Source organism: Mirounga angustirostris, unplaced genomic scaffold (genome assembly GCF_029215605.1).
Source record: "Mirounga angustirostris isolate CCGP_5_RB_7025 unplaced genomic scaffold, mMirAng1.0.hap1 SCAF_3, whole genome shotgun sequence".
In the NCBI taxonomy this organism is placed as follows: Eukaryota; Metazoa; Chordata; class Mammalia; order Carnivora; family Phocidae; genus Mirounga; species Mirounga angustirostris.
In genome coordinates this window covers 156,924,549-156,941,664 of record NW_026991711.1, presented here as the reverse complement: position 1 = coordinate 156,941,664, position 17,116 = coordinate 156,924,549, and the positions used below count along the sequence as shown (strand labels likewise).

The 17,116-nt window shown below is 38.1% G+C and overlaps 1 protein-coding gene across 1 annotated transcript in view; it reads left to right on the top strand.

Annotated features, from left to right (window-relative positions):
• The first annotated feature begins 5,418 nt into the window (after window positions 1-5,418).
• DNAH7 (dynein axonemal heavy chain 7) overlaps window positions 5,419-17,116 on the top strand; it is a 243,274-nt gene continuing 231,576 nt past the window's right edge. The window contains exons 1-4 of the mRNA XM_064585828.1: window positions 5,419-5,520; window positions 8,624-8,732; window positions 9,505-9,652; window positions 16,891-16,978. Coding sequence (XP_064441898.1) covers window positions 5,419-5,520; window positions 8,624-8,732; window positions 9,505-9,652; window positions 16,891-16,978 — 447 coding nt within the window. The remainder of the gene's footprint in view (window positions 5,521-8,623; window positions 8,733-9,504; window positions 9,653-16,890; window positions 16,979-17,116) is intronic.

Genomic DNA, 17,116 nt, shown 5'->3' with positions numbered 1-17,116 from the left:
CCCCATACTCTGAAGAGTTTTGATCAAGAAAGGATGCTGTACTTTGTCAAATGCTTTTTCTGCATCTATTGAGAGGATCATATAGTTCTTGTTCTTTATTTTATTAATGTATCACATTGATTGATTTGCAGATGTTGAACCAACCGTACAGCCCAGGAATAAATCCCACTTGGTCGTGGTGAATAATCCTTTTAATATACTGTTGGATCCTACTGGCTAGTATTTTGGTGAGAATTTTTGCATCCATGTTCATCAAGGATATTGGTCTGTAATTCTCCTTTTTGATGGGGTCTTTGTCTGGTTTTGGGATCAAGGTAATGGTGGCCTCATAAAACGAGTTCGGAAGTTTTCCTTCCATTTCTATTTTTTGGAACAGTTTCAGAAGAATAGGTATTAATTCTTTAAATGTTTGGTAGAATTCCCCTGGGAAGCCATCTGGCCCTGGGCTTTTGTTTGTTGGGAGATTTTTGATGACTGCTTCAATTTCCTTAGTGGTTATAGGTCTGTTCAGGTTTTCTATTTCTTCCTGGTTCAGTTTTGGTAGTTGATACATCTCTAGGAATGCATCCATTTCTTCCAGGTTATCTAATTTGCTGGCATATAGTTGCTCATAGTATGTTCTTATAATTGTATTTCTTTGGTGTTGGTTGTGCTCGCTCCTCTTTCATTCATATTTTATTTATTTGGGACTTTTTTCTTTTTGATAAGTCTGGCCAAGGGTTTATCAATCTTGTTAATTCTTTCAAAGAACTAGCTCCTAGTTTCATTGATCTGTTCTACTGTTCTTCTGGTTTCTATTTCATTGATTTCTGCTCTGATCTTTATTATTTCTCTTCTCCTGCTGGGTTTAGGCTTTATTTGCTCTTCCTTCTCTAGCTCCTTAGGTGTAGGGTTAGGTTGTGTATTTGAGACCTTTCTTGTTTCTTGAGAAAGGCTTGTATTGCTATATACTTTCCTCTTAGGACCGCCTTTGCTGCATCCCAGATTTTGAACAGTTGTGTTTTCATTTTCATTTGTTTCCATGAAGTTTTTTAATTCTTTAATTTCCTGGTTGACCCATTCATTCTTTGGTAGGATGCTCTTTAGCCTCCATGTATTTGAGTTCTTTCCGACTTTCCTCTTGTGATTGAGTTCTAGTTTCAAAGCATTGTGGTCTGAAAATATGCAGGGAATGATCCCAATCTTTTGGTACCCGTTGAGGCCTGATATGTGACCCAGGATGTGATCTATTCTGGAGAATGTTCCATGGGCACTAGAGAAGAATGTGTACTCCATTGCTTTGGGATGGAATGTTCTGAATATGTCTGTGAAGTCCATTTGGTCCAGTGTATCATTTAAAGTCTTTATTTCCTTGTTGATCTTTGCTTAGATCTGTCCATTTCAGTGAGGGGGGTGTTAAAGTCCCCCACTATTATTGTATTGTTGTCAGTATGTTTCTTTGCTTTTGTTATTAATTGGCTTATATAATTGGCTGCTCCCATGTTAGCGGCATAGATACTTACAATTGTTAGATCTTCTTGTTGGATAGACCCTTTAAGTAGGATACAGTGTCCTTATCTCTTATTACAGTCTTTGGTTTAAAATCTAACTTGTCTGATGTAAGGATTGCCACCCCAGCTTTCCTTTGGTGTCCATTAGCATGATAAATGGTCTTCCACCCCCTCACTTTCAATCTGGAGGTGTCTTTGGGTCTAAAATGAGTCTCTTGCAGACAGCATATCGATGGGTCTTGTTTTTTTTTATCCAATCTGGTACCCTGTATCTTTTCATTGGGGCATGTAGCCCATTTACATTCAGGGTAACTATTGAAAGATATGAATTTAGTGCCATTGTATTGCCTGTAAGGTGACTGTTACTGTATATTGTCTCTGTTCCTTTCTGGTCTATGTTACTTTTAGGCTCTCTCTTTGCCTAGAGGACCCCTTTCAGTATTTCTTGTAGGGCTGGTTTGGTGTTTGCAAATTCCTTTAGTTTTTGTTTGTCCTGGAAGCTTTTTATCTCTCCTTCTATTTTCAATGACAGCCTAGCTGGATATATTCTTGGCTGCATATTTTCTCATTTAGTGCTCTGAATATATCATGCCAGTCCTTTCTGGCCTGCCAGGTCTCTGTGGATTGGTTTGTTGCCAATCTAATGTTTCTACCATTATAGGTTACATATCTCTTCCCCTGAGCTGCTTTCAGGATTTTCTCTTTGTCTCTGAGACTCATAAGTTTTACTATTAGATGTCAGGGTGTTGATTGATTTTTTTCAGGGGGGTTCTCTGTGCCTCCTGGATTTTGATGCCTGTTTCCTTCCCCAAATTAGGCAAGTTCTCTGTTATAATTTGCTCCAATATACCTTCTGCCCTCTCTCTTTCTTCTTCTGGGATCCCAATTCTAATGTTGTTTCATCTTATGGTATCACTTATCTCTCAAATTCTGCCCTCATGATCCAGTAGTTGTTTATCTCTCTTTTTCTCTGCTTCTTTATTTTCCATCATTTGGTCTTCTGTATTACTAATTCTCTCTTCTGCTTCATTTGTCCTAGCAGTTAGAGCCTCCATTTTTTATTGCACCTCATTAATAGCCTTTTTGATTTCAACCTGGTTAGATTTTAGTTCTTTTATTTCTCCAGAGAAGGTTTCTCTAATATGTTCCATGCTTTTTTCAAGCCCAGCTAGTATCTTTAAAATCATCATTCTGAACTCTAGTTCCAACATCTTACTAATGTCCGTATTGATTAGATCCTTGGCAGTCGGTACTGCCTTTGTTCTTTTTTTTTTTTTTTGACGTGATTTTTTCCATCTTGTCATTTTGTCCAGAGGAGAATAGATGAATGAGAGAACAAAATGCTAACAGGGTAACCACAGCCCCAGAAAAATATACACTAAACAAATCTGAAGAGACCTTCCAGAAAGTGGTCGCTTTTCTGTTCATAGAGTTGCTGCTATTCTTTTCTTCGATCTTCTGTTGAGTTCGTAGGTGTTCAGAATGGTTTGATCCCTATCTAGCTGAATTCCTGAGATGAGATGAAATTTAGGTCTCCTACTCCTCTGCCAACTTGCTCTTCCCCCAAACCTGCCTGGATTATTTTAAAAAGCCACTAAACTCTTCTCACTGCTGACCCTAGTCTCTTCCTCACATACCTTGTTTACTGCTGCCAGGACCATTTATGAAAAACCCTTTGAATGGCCTTGCATGATAAAGAAGATAAAAATATATTTTCTCACCCAAACTGAGAAGCCATTGAGAATGAAAGTCCTACTAATTATGCTCAGGAAAGAGCTACCCACAGGGACTGTTCCAGCAAACTGGGACTCAAGGTCCCCCTCAAAGGAGACTAAAATGGCTCTCTATTGCCAACCAGGCCAGTCAAGCCCCAAACACTTGAGGTCCATAATATAGCAGCACCCACCTCTCCAGCTCTCTCTCACCCCTGATTTGGGTTCCTACTCAAATACAACCTCTGTAAAGTGGCCTCACTCCATGTAACCTAGCACTTCTCTGTCTTTTCCCTATCTCTTCACCCTGTTTTATTTTTCTCCATAGTACCTGTTACTGTATGTATAGTGTATATAGGGTGTATAGGTTATGTGTGTGTATAGGGTATATGTGTGTGTATAGTGTATATGTGTATATATACGTTAGCAATAGCTGTCTGTACCCACTGGAATGTAAGCTCCATGAGGGATTAGGCTGTGACCTGTCAATTACCGTAGATCCAGTGCTTCAAAGAGAACCCAGCACATGGTAGGAGTTCAATAAATCATCATTGAGTAAGAGAATGGTTATACTTTCTACTTTGGTTGGATCAGGTCCCTTTACCATCGACCCCAGCGTCCTCTCCCAAGCCTGCTGTCCTCACTTAGCCTCCAAGTCATGGTTCATGATGTTTCCTCTGTCTTCAGTGAGCCTATTGCTGTTCTTCTCTGTGAAGATCCAACTATGCCTCCAGGCTTGGCTTCCGTCATTTCTCTTTTTGAAACTTTCTGTCAATACTCTGCTCCATACCCTCTCCTGTCCTGGATGAAAGCATATAGTTTTTAATATTAACTGGCCTGTGTGCCTTGTGGGGGCAGAGAATCCTATAAAAAGACCTTATCTCTACAATATGCACAAAAGTGGTATACTACCTCAGAGTTTTAAAGAGAATGAAATGAGGGATAATTCATGTCAACTTAAAGCAATATGCAAAACACACTGTAATCAACTATATTCTAATCACATTCTTTGTGTTTTGTACTAAGTCTTCAGCATCTAGTATATATGGAATATATACTTAAACATAAAAATATACTCTTAAACAGCTCTCACTTCAGATAAGAGCCACATTTAAAACTGTCGGTAGCTGCAGGTGGCTAGTGGATGCTGTTTGGACAACAGCTTTAAAGAAGCGAGCAATAGCAGACATAAAGGAGCAGCCACTCCCTCTAGGTCTAAAGGAGAGCACTCAAGGAAGGCACCTGGAAGATCCATCCCTTCCCCAAAGCTTACACTGAGGCTTCTTGGAGAGGGAGTGGCTGTGGCCCACTTGGGTGACAAAGACCTTTGCAGAGATCCTGCAGGCTGGGAGGTGAGTAAACCACCTGCTTACGTGCTAAAAAGTTTGAAATGAAGTCTCCCTTTGTGACGTAAGGGGAACTTGCTGGAAGGCTGCCTATAGGGATGCCGGTGAAACCCGCTGGAGGGTGTCTGCCACAGGGTCAGCCACGTACCACAGGATGGGAAGGTGCCTACGGGAAGGATGCTGACTGTTGGTGGCCACACTGTGGAGCAACGGGGAAAAGTACTGGAACCAGGAAGGAAAACCCTTCTCTTTCAGTGTCCTTCTAGAACCCTCCAGAATGCTGTGCCAGCTGGAGAAATGTTTATGGAGTCCTGCTCAGGAATCACAAAGCAGGGTAAAAAGTAAAGATCTGATGCTGAGAGGCAATGAATGAGTGGCCCAAGCACAATTCTGTCCTTCTCAACCACACTTCCTCTCACAAAGATGAAATTCCTATCAGGCCGTTATCCTCTACTCAAAGGAGATAGCAACACTTGGCTCTGGAAAGTACAAGTGTTCCTTAGGGCAACTCGAGGGCGCATTAGCCTGAATGCACTGTTACCTCAGGAAGCGAAACATCACAGTTGTCAATAGAACAAAAATGCGATTTCAGGGGTAGAGAAGGGTGGGAGAGCCGGGTAAGCCCTCCACACTAACTCAGTTCAGAGAAATTCCTCAAAGCAGATGTGATGGATAAAAAGTTTTGCACACTTTTTAAAGCTTTCTGAGTCTTGTGGGATACCACGTTCCCTTCTTTCCTTGCTACAGAGGAAGTCCTTCGAAGGCCAACGTGGAAAAATGTGAAAGCAGTAGAGTAGGTCTTCAAGGTTTTGGGTAACGTGCTTATTTTGTAGTGACCCTCTGTACAAGTGCTTGAGTGAATCAATTGTGATGTTAAGAGTCAACAGTTTTTCTCTTATTTTCATGCAGGATAAGTCAGCCAGCAAAGAAAAATCCAAGACACCAGGAAGAGTTTTACCACAGTTGGCTACGGTAATTCACCTATATCCTCTCAGTGGATCTTTGCGCTTCTGAAAATGTGTAAATAAGTAACTGAACATCTGATTTTGAATTTTGTGTTCCATTTGATTATTTTCTGATGGAGAAATTCGACAAGGTGCACATAGTAGGAAAAAGAACAATCTTAAAGTAACTGTAAATTATCATTTCCTAGTATGTCCAGAGTATTTCAGTATTCTGGATAAAGGAATTTTCGAGATGGACCAGCAGCAAGTTTATCAGTGTCGGAGTCGGGAAATGAAGCCTCAGCTTACAGCTTTGTCACTAATGGCTTTAGGATCTGAAAGGGTCATTTATCTCTCTGAGCTGCAGCTTCTGAGTTTGAAAATGAGTTTCTTTGAGCTGTATCTTCCAGCACTGAAATGCTATGCCACAGAAGAGTCCTCTGATCTAGGTATCCTTTCTAAAAATTATTATGATTATAAATTCTCATTGTCCTATGGTAGAGGCAGTTCATAGGCATTTTCAATTGGTAAGTGCTGGGTACAATATCCTTCACTGTAATAAATTTTACTAGTAATTTTACTAGTAATTATGTTGAGCTTAATGCCATTGAATTGTGCTCTTGTGACTCCTCGAAGTGGAGCTTAAGTGGAGGTTCAATGCAAACAGTATTTTTTTCTGACTGTGATAAAATATACCTAACAAAAAATTACCATTTTAACTATTTTTAATTGAACCACAGTTCATTGGCATTAAGTACACTCACGTGGTGGTGCAGTCATCACCACCATCCATCTCCAGAATTCTTTTCATCTTTGCAAACTGAAGCCCTGTACCCATTAAACAGTATGTCTCTGTTCTCCCCCCACCCCCCCACCTCCCCGTGTCCCCCTACCCCATGGTGGCTAGCCTTCTACTTTCTGTAAGGGACTACTCTAGCTACCTCATATAAGTGGAACCCGACAACATTTGTCCTTTGATACCTGGCTTATTTTACTTAGCATAATGTTATCAAGGTTTATCTAAAGCATTATTTTTTGAAAGATAATTTGAAAGCTCTAAGCAAGTATAAAATTGAATTTGTGCAGCTTTTTGTAAAGAAGTTTCCTGATAATTTAAAATGGATGACCATTTTCCCCTTGGAAAACTTGAGTTAATGTTCTTAAGTGAATTACCTTGAACATTACAAAATACAAATTTTCATTAAAAATATGCTTCAATGGGGGCACCTGGTTGGCTCAGTCAGTTAAGCGTCTGCCTTCGGCTCAGGGCATGATCCCAGAGTCCTGGGATCGGGCCCCATGTTGGGTTCCTTGCTCAGCGGGGAGTCTGCTTCTCCCTCTCCCTCTGCCCCTCGCCCTACTTGTGTGCTCTTGCTCTCTCAAATAAATAAAATCTTTAAAAAATATGTTTTTATGGATAATGCCAGTTTATCATGCCAAGTTCTGTGAAATGGAGCCATATAATGCTTTCCCAAGTTCTACAAAATCAATTGTACATTTTCTAGTTTAAAAGATAAGACTTGAAATAGGCATTTTCTTTTGAGAACTTAACAAATATTAAAGCTGAAAAAGATAAAAATTGTCCTTAGTTTATTGTGTCTTGTTAATATGTGGGTTTAGAAATATAAACCTAAATTTTCTTATTTATCATTCTGTGGCTGAGTTGTATAATAATCCTTTCCCGTTGGTGGCATCTAATAGTCTAAAATGCTTTTGTTGGCTGCTTTAAACCTGGTTTTATGTTCTTATGTGTCTTAATGTGTTATGAAGGAAATATTTTTAAGAGATGTTTTAAAATTCCTTTGATTAAAAAATAGCAAAATATTTTCATCTGAATATTAAGGTTTGCATTTGGGTGACATTTTTCCAGCAGTAGCTTAGACCTAGAGTATTTTCATTACAGAACTTCGTGCTTCTGGAGTGGAAATCAAGGGTGACTCAGCAGTGGTCTCAGCCAGTGACCCGCTTCTCACCCTTCCTGTGCAGCTCACTCATAGCGCTCCCACAAGTCCTAAATCCTTTATGGAGCAAGATGAGCATACAGAAATGGAAGGACAGACTGAAGGATGGAAGGGCATTGATTTTTAAATTGTCTTAACTTGTTTTCCTGCAAAAGGAGAGACTGAAATGAGGACTTGCATATAGTAAGTTTGAGTAAAAGAGCAGTAAAAGGAGTAAAAGACTGGAGAGAGTAAAACTATGAAGAAGCAGCCAGTGCAAGTATAAGCTATCAAGCTGGTCTGGATCTGAAAGGAAGACACAGACTCCGTTGTCAGGAAAATGTAATATTACTTTAAAATCTGCCCATCTGTTGGGCTCTGGGCACAGCAGGGAGTCTGCTTCTCCCTTTCCCTCTCCCTCTGTGATCTCTCTCTTGCTCTTACTCTCAAAATAAAGTCTTTAAAAAACTTAAAAACAATGAAATCTACCCGTCTGGGTTTATTGAAGAATCCTAGGTCCCAGCAGCAGTGGGTCTGTGTTCCGGTATTAGAATAATTGGCTTGAGCTAATTTTTATTGTCTTTTTAGAAGACCTAGGTATTTTCCTGTTTTCCCACAGTCCCCACCACCCTCTATTGATACCCAGCACTGAAGCTGAGTGCCAATTAGCTATCATCACTAGCGTTCCTCCCTCTTGTATGATATCTGCCCGGCTCTTGCAAGTATAAGAACTTACGAACCCTGCGTTAAACTGTGGAATAAATTTGTGAGTGGCCAGAGAAATCTAGAGATGCCTAGAGCCATGAGAACAGAAATCTTTTGGAACTGGAATGCAGAGAAGCATTGAAGACCAGCAGCGTGTTCCTCTCATTAAAATGGAAGGCTTAAAAATCACTTGCCGATATTTGGGGGTGAGTAGGCTCTCTGGAACGAACACCCCTGTGTTGGGTAACAGCTGCCCACATCACACTAAGAGCAGGGCCTTTGGTACCGTCTCACAAATGTCACACCGCAGCCGTTCACAGACTTGAGTACGATTTGCTGTTGAGCGTGCCTTCTTTCCAGATGTCCTGATTTGTTCGAGAAAATGTCTGTGTTTATGAACACTCATGCATTTCGTGAGAAAAGGTTGTTTTTTTTTCTTTTCCCCTGATCTTGTTTTATTAACGCTGTTTAAATTTCCTGTTTCAGGTGAGTACAAAGCCCCACTGGCAGCAGGCAGCTCCATCATTCCATTTGAATATAAAACAGGATGATGAAATTCCAGAGCCATTTAGTGTTAAAAACGAGCAGTCGTATGGTAAGAACTTTATTCCAACTTAGTTCTAAAGAAATTTTCAAGAGGAAAAAAAAATCACTACACATTTAGTTGAGAGTAGTGAAATTGTAAAAGTGAAATGACATTTATGTCAAGTAGAAAAATTTATCCCAAATGTTTTCCCTCATAAAATAATTGATACCAGTTCTTAATTATTTCAGGCTGTTGTAAATGCTATAAAAGGTGATATTTTAAGAATTGTGTGGGGGGGCATTTATATTAAAACTTTGATTTATTGTAGTCAGAATTCTCTACAACAGACTAAGAAGTTTTTTTTTTTCTAAAAGGGATTTTAATAAGTTGTAAATATTGCTTCCAAATTAGTCATTTTAATTTTTTTTACTTTTTATTTTTTTGACTCATTGGATTGATTACATTGAATATTAACATTTTTTTCATGGTTCTTTAAATTTTCTGAGATGGTTTTGTATTCTGTTTTTAATCATTTTAATCTTCATTTTAAGAAGGTTCTATGCAAATTAATTGAAAATTAGGGTTTATTAGCATATTAATCAAAATATAAAATTAATTAAATATTTTTTAAATAGAGGTTTCTATTATGATATAAAACAAGAGTAGTTTAACTTCCTAATACTGAAAGAAAATTAATAGTACCTATGGTTACTTGAGAACTTAAAGTGTGTAGTTCTTTCTTGAAAGGTGCTTTAGCACTTTATTCTAACCACTTATATATTTTAGCTTACTTTTTTAGATAACTAACTCATGCTTTTTATTTAAAAAAAAAAAATTCAAGCTGAATACCTGGAACACTTTGGAAAAAAGGGCAAAACAGTGGACCAAACTGAGGACAGTTATGCCGGACCATCTACTTCTAAAACCAAGAGCAAATCTCTACATAAAGAACGAGAAAACTTTAGAAGCACTCTGGTTAACATCATTATGTAAGTTGTGTAAGCTAACCAGGGTGTGTTACCCTTGTGAGAGCCCCAGGGAACTTTCTATCTAAAAGTATACAAATTCTGTGCATCTCTTAAGAATGCCTTAAAGCCTTGTTGGAGAGAGGTCAGGGTACAGATAAAGAATGAACGATGGAGCTTCTCCCTGTTAAGTGTGTCCCTCTTGGAAATACCACGAGTTGAAGAGGTACTGGTGTGAATTCTGAGGTTGGCTGGGCAAGCAGAATGTGTGGGGGTTCTGGTTGTGGCCACTGTGGCTGGTGGCAGATATGGGGCCGTTTTTCCTTTCTCCCCATCTCACCAGCTTTGGTGATGTGGCAGCTTCTCTGGCATTGGGGGCCTCCCTCTCTAGAAAAGGAAGGAAGCGGGGCGAAGCAATCAGCAGTGTAAGCAGAGCCGGGCTTGCCTGGTGCGAGTTGTAGGTCCATTCATGAAGAGCAGTGCCGACGCAAGTCGCTAATCCCTCTTTACTCATTTCCTCACTGCTTCATGCTAGTTGCTTGGTACACTCTTTAGGACTCTCAAGGCCCACTCACGGCTATTTGTGGACATAATTTCATGACCCAGTGCAGTAAGTAACTCACCCACAGAACCCCGTCTTCCGGCCCCCATGTGGGGCTTTATGGGTCCCCTGGCCATCTTGAAGGGAGGACAGTGTGTGCTCTGTGCTTATAAAGGGCAAGGGGATTTTGAGGGAGCCCTGTGCAGCCCGACTGTGGCTGTGTGCCACTAGAATCTTGCCAGCTTGGCCCACTTGTATCACTTTTTTGGATTAAGCACTCTCACATCCCACAAACAGTATAAAATTAAAAATCAAACTCCAAAACTGTGGGCCAGATAGGCCTCTAGTTACAAAGCCTTAGAAGCACCTTCTCTACCCAGAAATCTGGCCAAGGGACAGATGATCTTTCTTGACACAGCTTCCCGTGCCTGTCATTTCTCGTCCTTCTCTGGGTGAGGATAGAGCCTGTCTTGGGTTTTAGCTTCACATAGGGGTTCTCACTTTGAATTCTCCATTTCACTCAGTCCTACTCAGAACCTGACCTCCCGATTCACAGGGCGTTAAAGGCCATGGCCCCGGGCTCCAGAGGGTAGCCATAGCCTCAGGTTTTTGCTGATTACCATTCCTTTTTTTTTTTTAAACTCCTCTGAGTATTTCCTTTCTTTTTTGTGAGCTCAGCTATGCATTCAAAAGGAATGTGTCCTATTATCCAGTGTTTATAGAATGGTATTCGTTTTTCAGATTATCTTTGTTGTTGTATTATAAGAGACCGTAGTCTCTCTTTAGGCATTTTATGTCCTTTTTTAGTTATGCCTTTTATAAACAGGATATGGATGGACATATTGAAATTCGATCTTAGAATTTCTTTTCTTTTTTTTTTTTTTAAAGATTTTATTTATTTATTTGCGAGAGAGAGAATGAGAGACAGAGAGCATGAGAGGGAGGAGGGTCAGAGGGAGAAGCAGACTCCCTGCCAAGCAGGGAGCCCGATGCGGGACTCGATCCTGGGACTCCAGGATCATGACCTGAGCCGAAGGCAGTCGCTTAACCAACTGAGCCACTCAGGCGCCCCTCGATCTTAGAATTTCTATACTTTAATAGTATGTCCAATCCCATTTATAGTTGTTGGTGTTTCTTATATAAGTGTGCTTCTGCCAATTTATTTTGTACTTTCTGTTTACTGTATGTTGCCTTTGCTTATTTTTTCTTTTTTCTGCTTTCTGTTGAATCGAATTTTCTCTCTTCTCCCATTATTTCTTTCTCTTGGCTTAAAAGCTATCAAATATCTCTATTCTTTTAGTGGGTACCATAATATTTAAAGCCATGTATTTTAATTTATACTTTTTAAAGTTTAAAATTCAATTTTTATCAGTCTTCTCCCTGAATAACACAAAGCAATCTTAGACTGTCCTTACTTAGCTCTAAACTTCCTTTTGCATTTTCCATGTGATCATTCTTCATTTTATTTCTACCAATATTTCTATAGTATTTTCACTCTACCAAGTCCTTAAATTCCCCATACTTTTTTTTTCTTAACACTTAATTTTACTAATGTGTTTTCTAATTCTTTAGGAAATTGTCTTTGCATTCCACTCTTCACTTCTGAGTGCATTTTCTTTTTTGCTGAAGTTCATCCTCCAATAGTTGTTTCAGTGAAGATCTATGAGGAGGAGTAGAGTTGAGATTTTTCATCTCCATAAAGTTCTCTGTTTTGTCCTTACTCTTGAATTAATGGCTAAGTTGGCTATAAAATTAAATGATAATCATAATTTTTACCATACACCTGAAAACATTAGATTGAAAAATATTAACCATTATTTTTTGGCATGTATTACTTTCCCCCAGCTTTATTAAGGTATAATTGACAAATAAAAAAATTTCTTAAAAGATTTTATTTATTTGACAGAGACAGAGAGCACCAGCAGCGGGAGCAGGAGGGAAAAAAAGCAGACTCCCTACTGAGCAGGGAGCCTGATGCGGGGCTCAATCCCAGGACCCTGGGATCATGACCTGAGCCGAAGGCAGACGCTTAACTGACTGAGCCATCCAGTGCCCCGACCAATAAAATTAGAATATATTTAGAGTTTATAATGTGAGAATATATATATATATAGTGAAAGATTCCCACAATCAAGTTAATACATAGATCACCTCCCATCTTCAGCTTTTTTTTTTTTTTTTTTTTTTTTTTGGTAATAACGCCTGGGTTCTACTCTTAGCAAATTTCAGTCATACAATATACTAATATCAACTGTAGTCACCACGGCATGTATTACTGTTGATGAGAAGCCCATGTCACTCTATTTGTCATTACTTTATTTGCAATGTATTTATATTCTGTTGGATATTCTGTCGTCTTTTTTTTTTTTTCCTGAACATTTTATTTTCAAAGCCTTCTAGATAGGCTTAAAAACAGCTTTACTGAGCTATAATTTACATACCATTAAATTCATCCAGGTTAAATGGACAATTGAATGAATTTCAGTAAATTTTTATGGCTATGCAACCTTAACCAAAATCTAGGTTTAGAATATTTCTATCATCTGTTAAACGTTATGCCCATTTCAGTTAATTCTCCCTGCCACTGGTTGCCCCAGGGAATCATTGATCTGTGTTCTGTTTTTAAAAGTTTTATCTTTTCTAAAATTTCATGTAAATGGAATTATACGATATGTATGTTTTTAAAATCCTTTCATTTGGTTTATTGTTTCTGGTTTTGGGCTATTTGAAAATGCTGCTATGAACATCTAAGTGCAAGTCTTTTTGTGGATATGTGTTTTCATTTCTCCTGGGTAGATGCCAAAGTATAGAAATGCTCAGTTGTATAGTAGTATATGTTTAATTTTCAAAGACTTTGCTCAACTGTTTTCCAAGTAGCTATACCATTTTACATTCCCACAAACAGTGTATGGAGAAGTTTCTAGTTTTTCCATATCGTTGCCCACACTTTGGCTAGAATAGGCAAAACAAAACAAAAACCATTCTAGTAGATGTGTTATTTTATCTCATTATGGCTTTAAATTGTATATCCCTAATGACTAATGATGATAGGTGTCTTTTCTGGTGGTGGTTTGACATTCATAGAACTTCTTTGAAGTGTCTGTTTAAATCTTTTGCCCATTTTTAAATTGGGTTATCTTTTTATTAATACATTCTAAGAGCTCTTGATATATTTCCTATACAGTCTTTTTATCAGATTTATCTTTTGCAAATATTTTCTTCCAGTCTGTGGCTTATCTCTTCTTTTTCTTAATGGTATTTTTTGGAAAGTAAAAGCCTTAAATTTTAAGGAAGCTCAATTTATCAATTTTTTCTTTTGTTGGTCCTTTTGGAGTCGTATCTAAGAATCCTTTCTTATCACAAGATTTTTCTCCCATGTTTTCTTAGAAGGCTATAGTTTTAGCTCTTATACTTATGTACATGATTTAGTTTAATGGCATATCTCTGGTATGAGCTAAGGTTGAGATTTGATTTTTTTTTTCATATAGATATGCAAATGTTTCAGCCCCTTTGTTGAAAAGACTATTCCCATTGAATTACCTTGGCACCTTTGTCAAAAATCATTTGAGCATATAAGGGGTTCTATTTCTGTTCCCTTGCTCTATATGTCCATCTTTACCTCACTACATGCTGTCTTGATCACTGGAGCTTTATAGTAAAGTTTCAGATTAGTTTAAATTTACAACATTTACTATCCATTTTCAAAATTGTTTTGGCTATCCTAGGTATTTTGCATTTTCAAACATGTGAAGACTAGCTTGTCAGTTTCTGAAAAACAAAACAACAACCTAGGATTTAGTATCCAATTGCATTGTTATCGGTAGGTCAATTTTGGGATAATTGCCATTTCAATAATATCAAGTCTTCTGGCCCATAAACCTGTTATTTCTTCTCACTTATTTAGCTTTTCTTTAACTGCTCTTAACAGTGTCTTGTATTTTTTTAATGTATGAATCTTGTACTTCTTTTAAAAATATCTTAAGTATTTTTTGATGTGGATGGAATTATTTAATTTTCTGATTGTTCCTTGCCAGTATATAGAAAAATCAATTGATTTTTACTTACTGGCCTCACATCCTAAGACCTTACTAAAACTTGCTTACCAGTTCTGCAGCTTTTTAATAGATTCCATGGAAATTCCTGTATATACGATTATGTTGACTTTTACTTCATTTCCGATGCCTTTCATTTTTCTCACTTCCCATTTTGCACTTGTTAGTTTCCAGCATATTGTTGAATAGAATTGGTGATAGTGGACTTGCCAGTCGTAGTGGAAAAGCATTCAGTCTTTCACGTTTATGTAGGATGTTAGCTGTAGGTTTTTAAGATACCCTTTATCAGGTTGAAAAAGATCCTTTTTGTCTAGCTGGTTGAGAGATGTTACCATAAATGAGTGCTGGATTTTTGTCAAATGCTTTTTCAGTGTCTATTGAAATGAGAATTAGGTTTTTATCCTTTAATCTTTTAAAATAGTATATTACATTAATTGCTTTTCATGTTAAAGCTTGCATTCCTTTCACTTAGTCATTATGTATAATACTTTTTGTATGTTGCTGGATTTGATTTGCTAATATTTTGTTAAGAATTTTCAAGTCGGGCGCCTGTGTGGCTCAGTTGGTTGAGCGACTGCCTTCGGCTCAGGTCATGATCCTGGAGTCCCTGGATCGAGTCCCGCATCGGGCTCCCTGCTCGGCAGGGAGTCTGCTTCGTCCTCTGACCCTATCCCCTCTCATGTGTTCTCTCTCTCTCTCAAATAAATAAATAAAATCTTAAAAAAAAAAAAAAGAATTTTCAAGTCTATGTAATGAATGATATGGGTCTGTACTTTTGTTGTCATGCCTGGCGTTAGGCCTCAAAATGAGTTGGGAAGTGTTTTTACCTCCTTTGTTTTCTGAATGGGTTTAGGTAGAATTAGTATTATTTCCTCCTCCTGTGATGGAACTTTTTCTAAAGTAGGCTCCATGCCCAGTGTGGAGCCCAATGTCGGGCTTGAACTCACGATCGTGAGATCGAGACCTGAAGTGAGAACAAGAGTTGGATGCTTAAACGACTGAGCTACCAGGGGTCCCTGGATAGAAATTTCTGAAGCCATCTGGACCTGAAGTTTTCTTTGTGGGAAGATTATTAACTATTAATTTAATTAGTTAACTTGATATGTATCTATTCAGATTTTCTTTCTTCTTGAGTCATGTTTGGCATTTTTGATTTTTAGGAATCTCTTTTTCACTTAAGTTGTCTAATTTGCTGGCGTAAATTTGAGATAACTTCCTTATTTTCAGCCATTCTACTCATTTTCTCCTTTAGCACCTGCTGACTACAAGAGCAGAGCCTTTTCCGAGGATCTCCTAGGTGGACTGGTTGCTTTCCTGCATGAGTTAGGGGCTATGGTGTTTTCAACCCTGTTTTATCTGTCCTCTCTCTTCTCTTCATGTTTCAGAAATTTGTTGAAATATCTCCTCAGCTGATGACCCTCTAGTCTCTTTACAATCACTGGTTAAAATTACTACCGTGTTCACAAGAAAACTTGAAAAAAAGGATGTTTTTGCTACCATCTTGACTCAAAATCACTATTGATTAAATAAAGAGAAAATCAATATAGTTTTCATTTTCAGGAAATAAGGCACACCATATTTTCTCTTTAGTCAGGTAAAATGTCTCCTATATTGATTTATTTCTGAAAGGAATATTGTTCTGCTGGAAAGAGCATGGCAGTTTGGAAGCACATATGGATGGGCAAATCCTTATTTTTTGTACTTAATTAACTGTGACAAAGGGGAAGTTAGTGAACTTGACATTCAGTGTCTCATCTGTGAAGTGGGAATAATTTCTCTGTCTACTCTAACAATAGGTGTGAGGATTAGAGATAATGTATGTGAAACTATTGAGGGCCTAAGTAGGTGATCAATAAAAAAGTTTTTATTATTGTTTCCAGCAAGCAGAATCTTTGCCTCTAGCCACAGAATGACTGAATCCTAGAGTTTTAAAGCTGAAAGATCTTCATGATTACTGTAATAGCTTCTGCAGCTGCCCCCGTAGCCCCCAACCTTCTTCCTCCTCACCTCCCCTGACCTTGCTCTTTTAGGCAGGCATTACTCATACAGAGGATGAAACTTATGTTCTTTGGGTTCAGCAAGGTATATAACATGAGCATTTCTGCCATTAAAAAACATCAACAACACAGTTATTAGGGTCATACACTTTAGGGTGGCAGAATCTGCTTTATGAATAAAGAGAAAGTGTTCTGGGTGGAATGTGGTACCAAACAAATATGTGTTATATGCACTATTAATAAAATGTTCAACAATTCATTTTTTTCTTAAGATTTAGTAGAAGACAGTCCTGAAGTTTTGACAGTAGACCCTTAAACAACTTAGGGGTTAGCGGCACTGACCCCCACCACAGTTGAAAATTCACATATAGCTTTTGACTCTCCAAAAATTTAACTACTAATAGCCTGCTGTTGACCAGAAGCCTTACTGATAATATAAACAGTCATTTTACACATATTTTGTTATATGTATTATGTACTGTATTTTTACAATAAGCTAAAGAAAATATTTAGAAAATCATAAATTACATTTACAACACTCTATTGTAAAAAACTGTATGTGAACCCATACAGTTCAAACTTGAGTTGTTCCAGGGTCAAGTGTATATCCATTGATGTATATTCTAACCGCCCTTCGTGTACGATTGAATAGTGTGTTTATCATTTTCTTAGGCAACAAGATGCTGTGTTAGACTCAGCTAGCCCTGATGAAAGCATATTTCCAAAACCGACCACTTCTGCAATAGAGAAGGACATCTTGGTAATGGGCTGTCTCTTTTGTCAGTATACTTGAATGTAAAAGAAGCACTTGAAGATGCTTTTAAACCTTTGAGCTTACTCTGTGCTCCTCTCTTGTGGAACTCTCTGGGCACAGGAGTAAATACGGAGTTCCACAAAA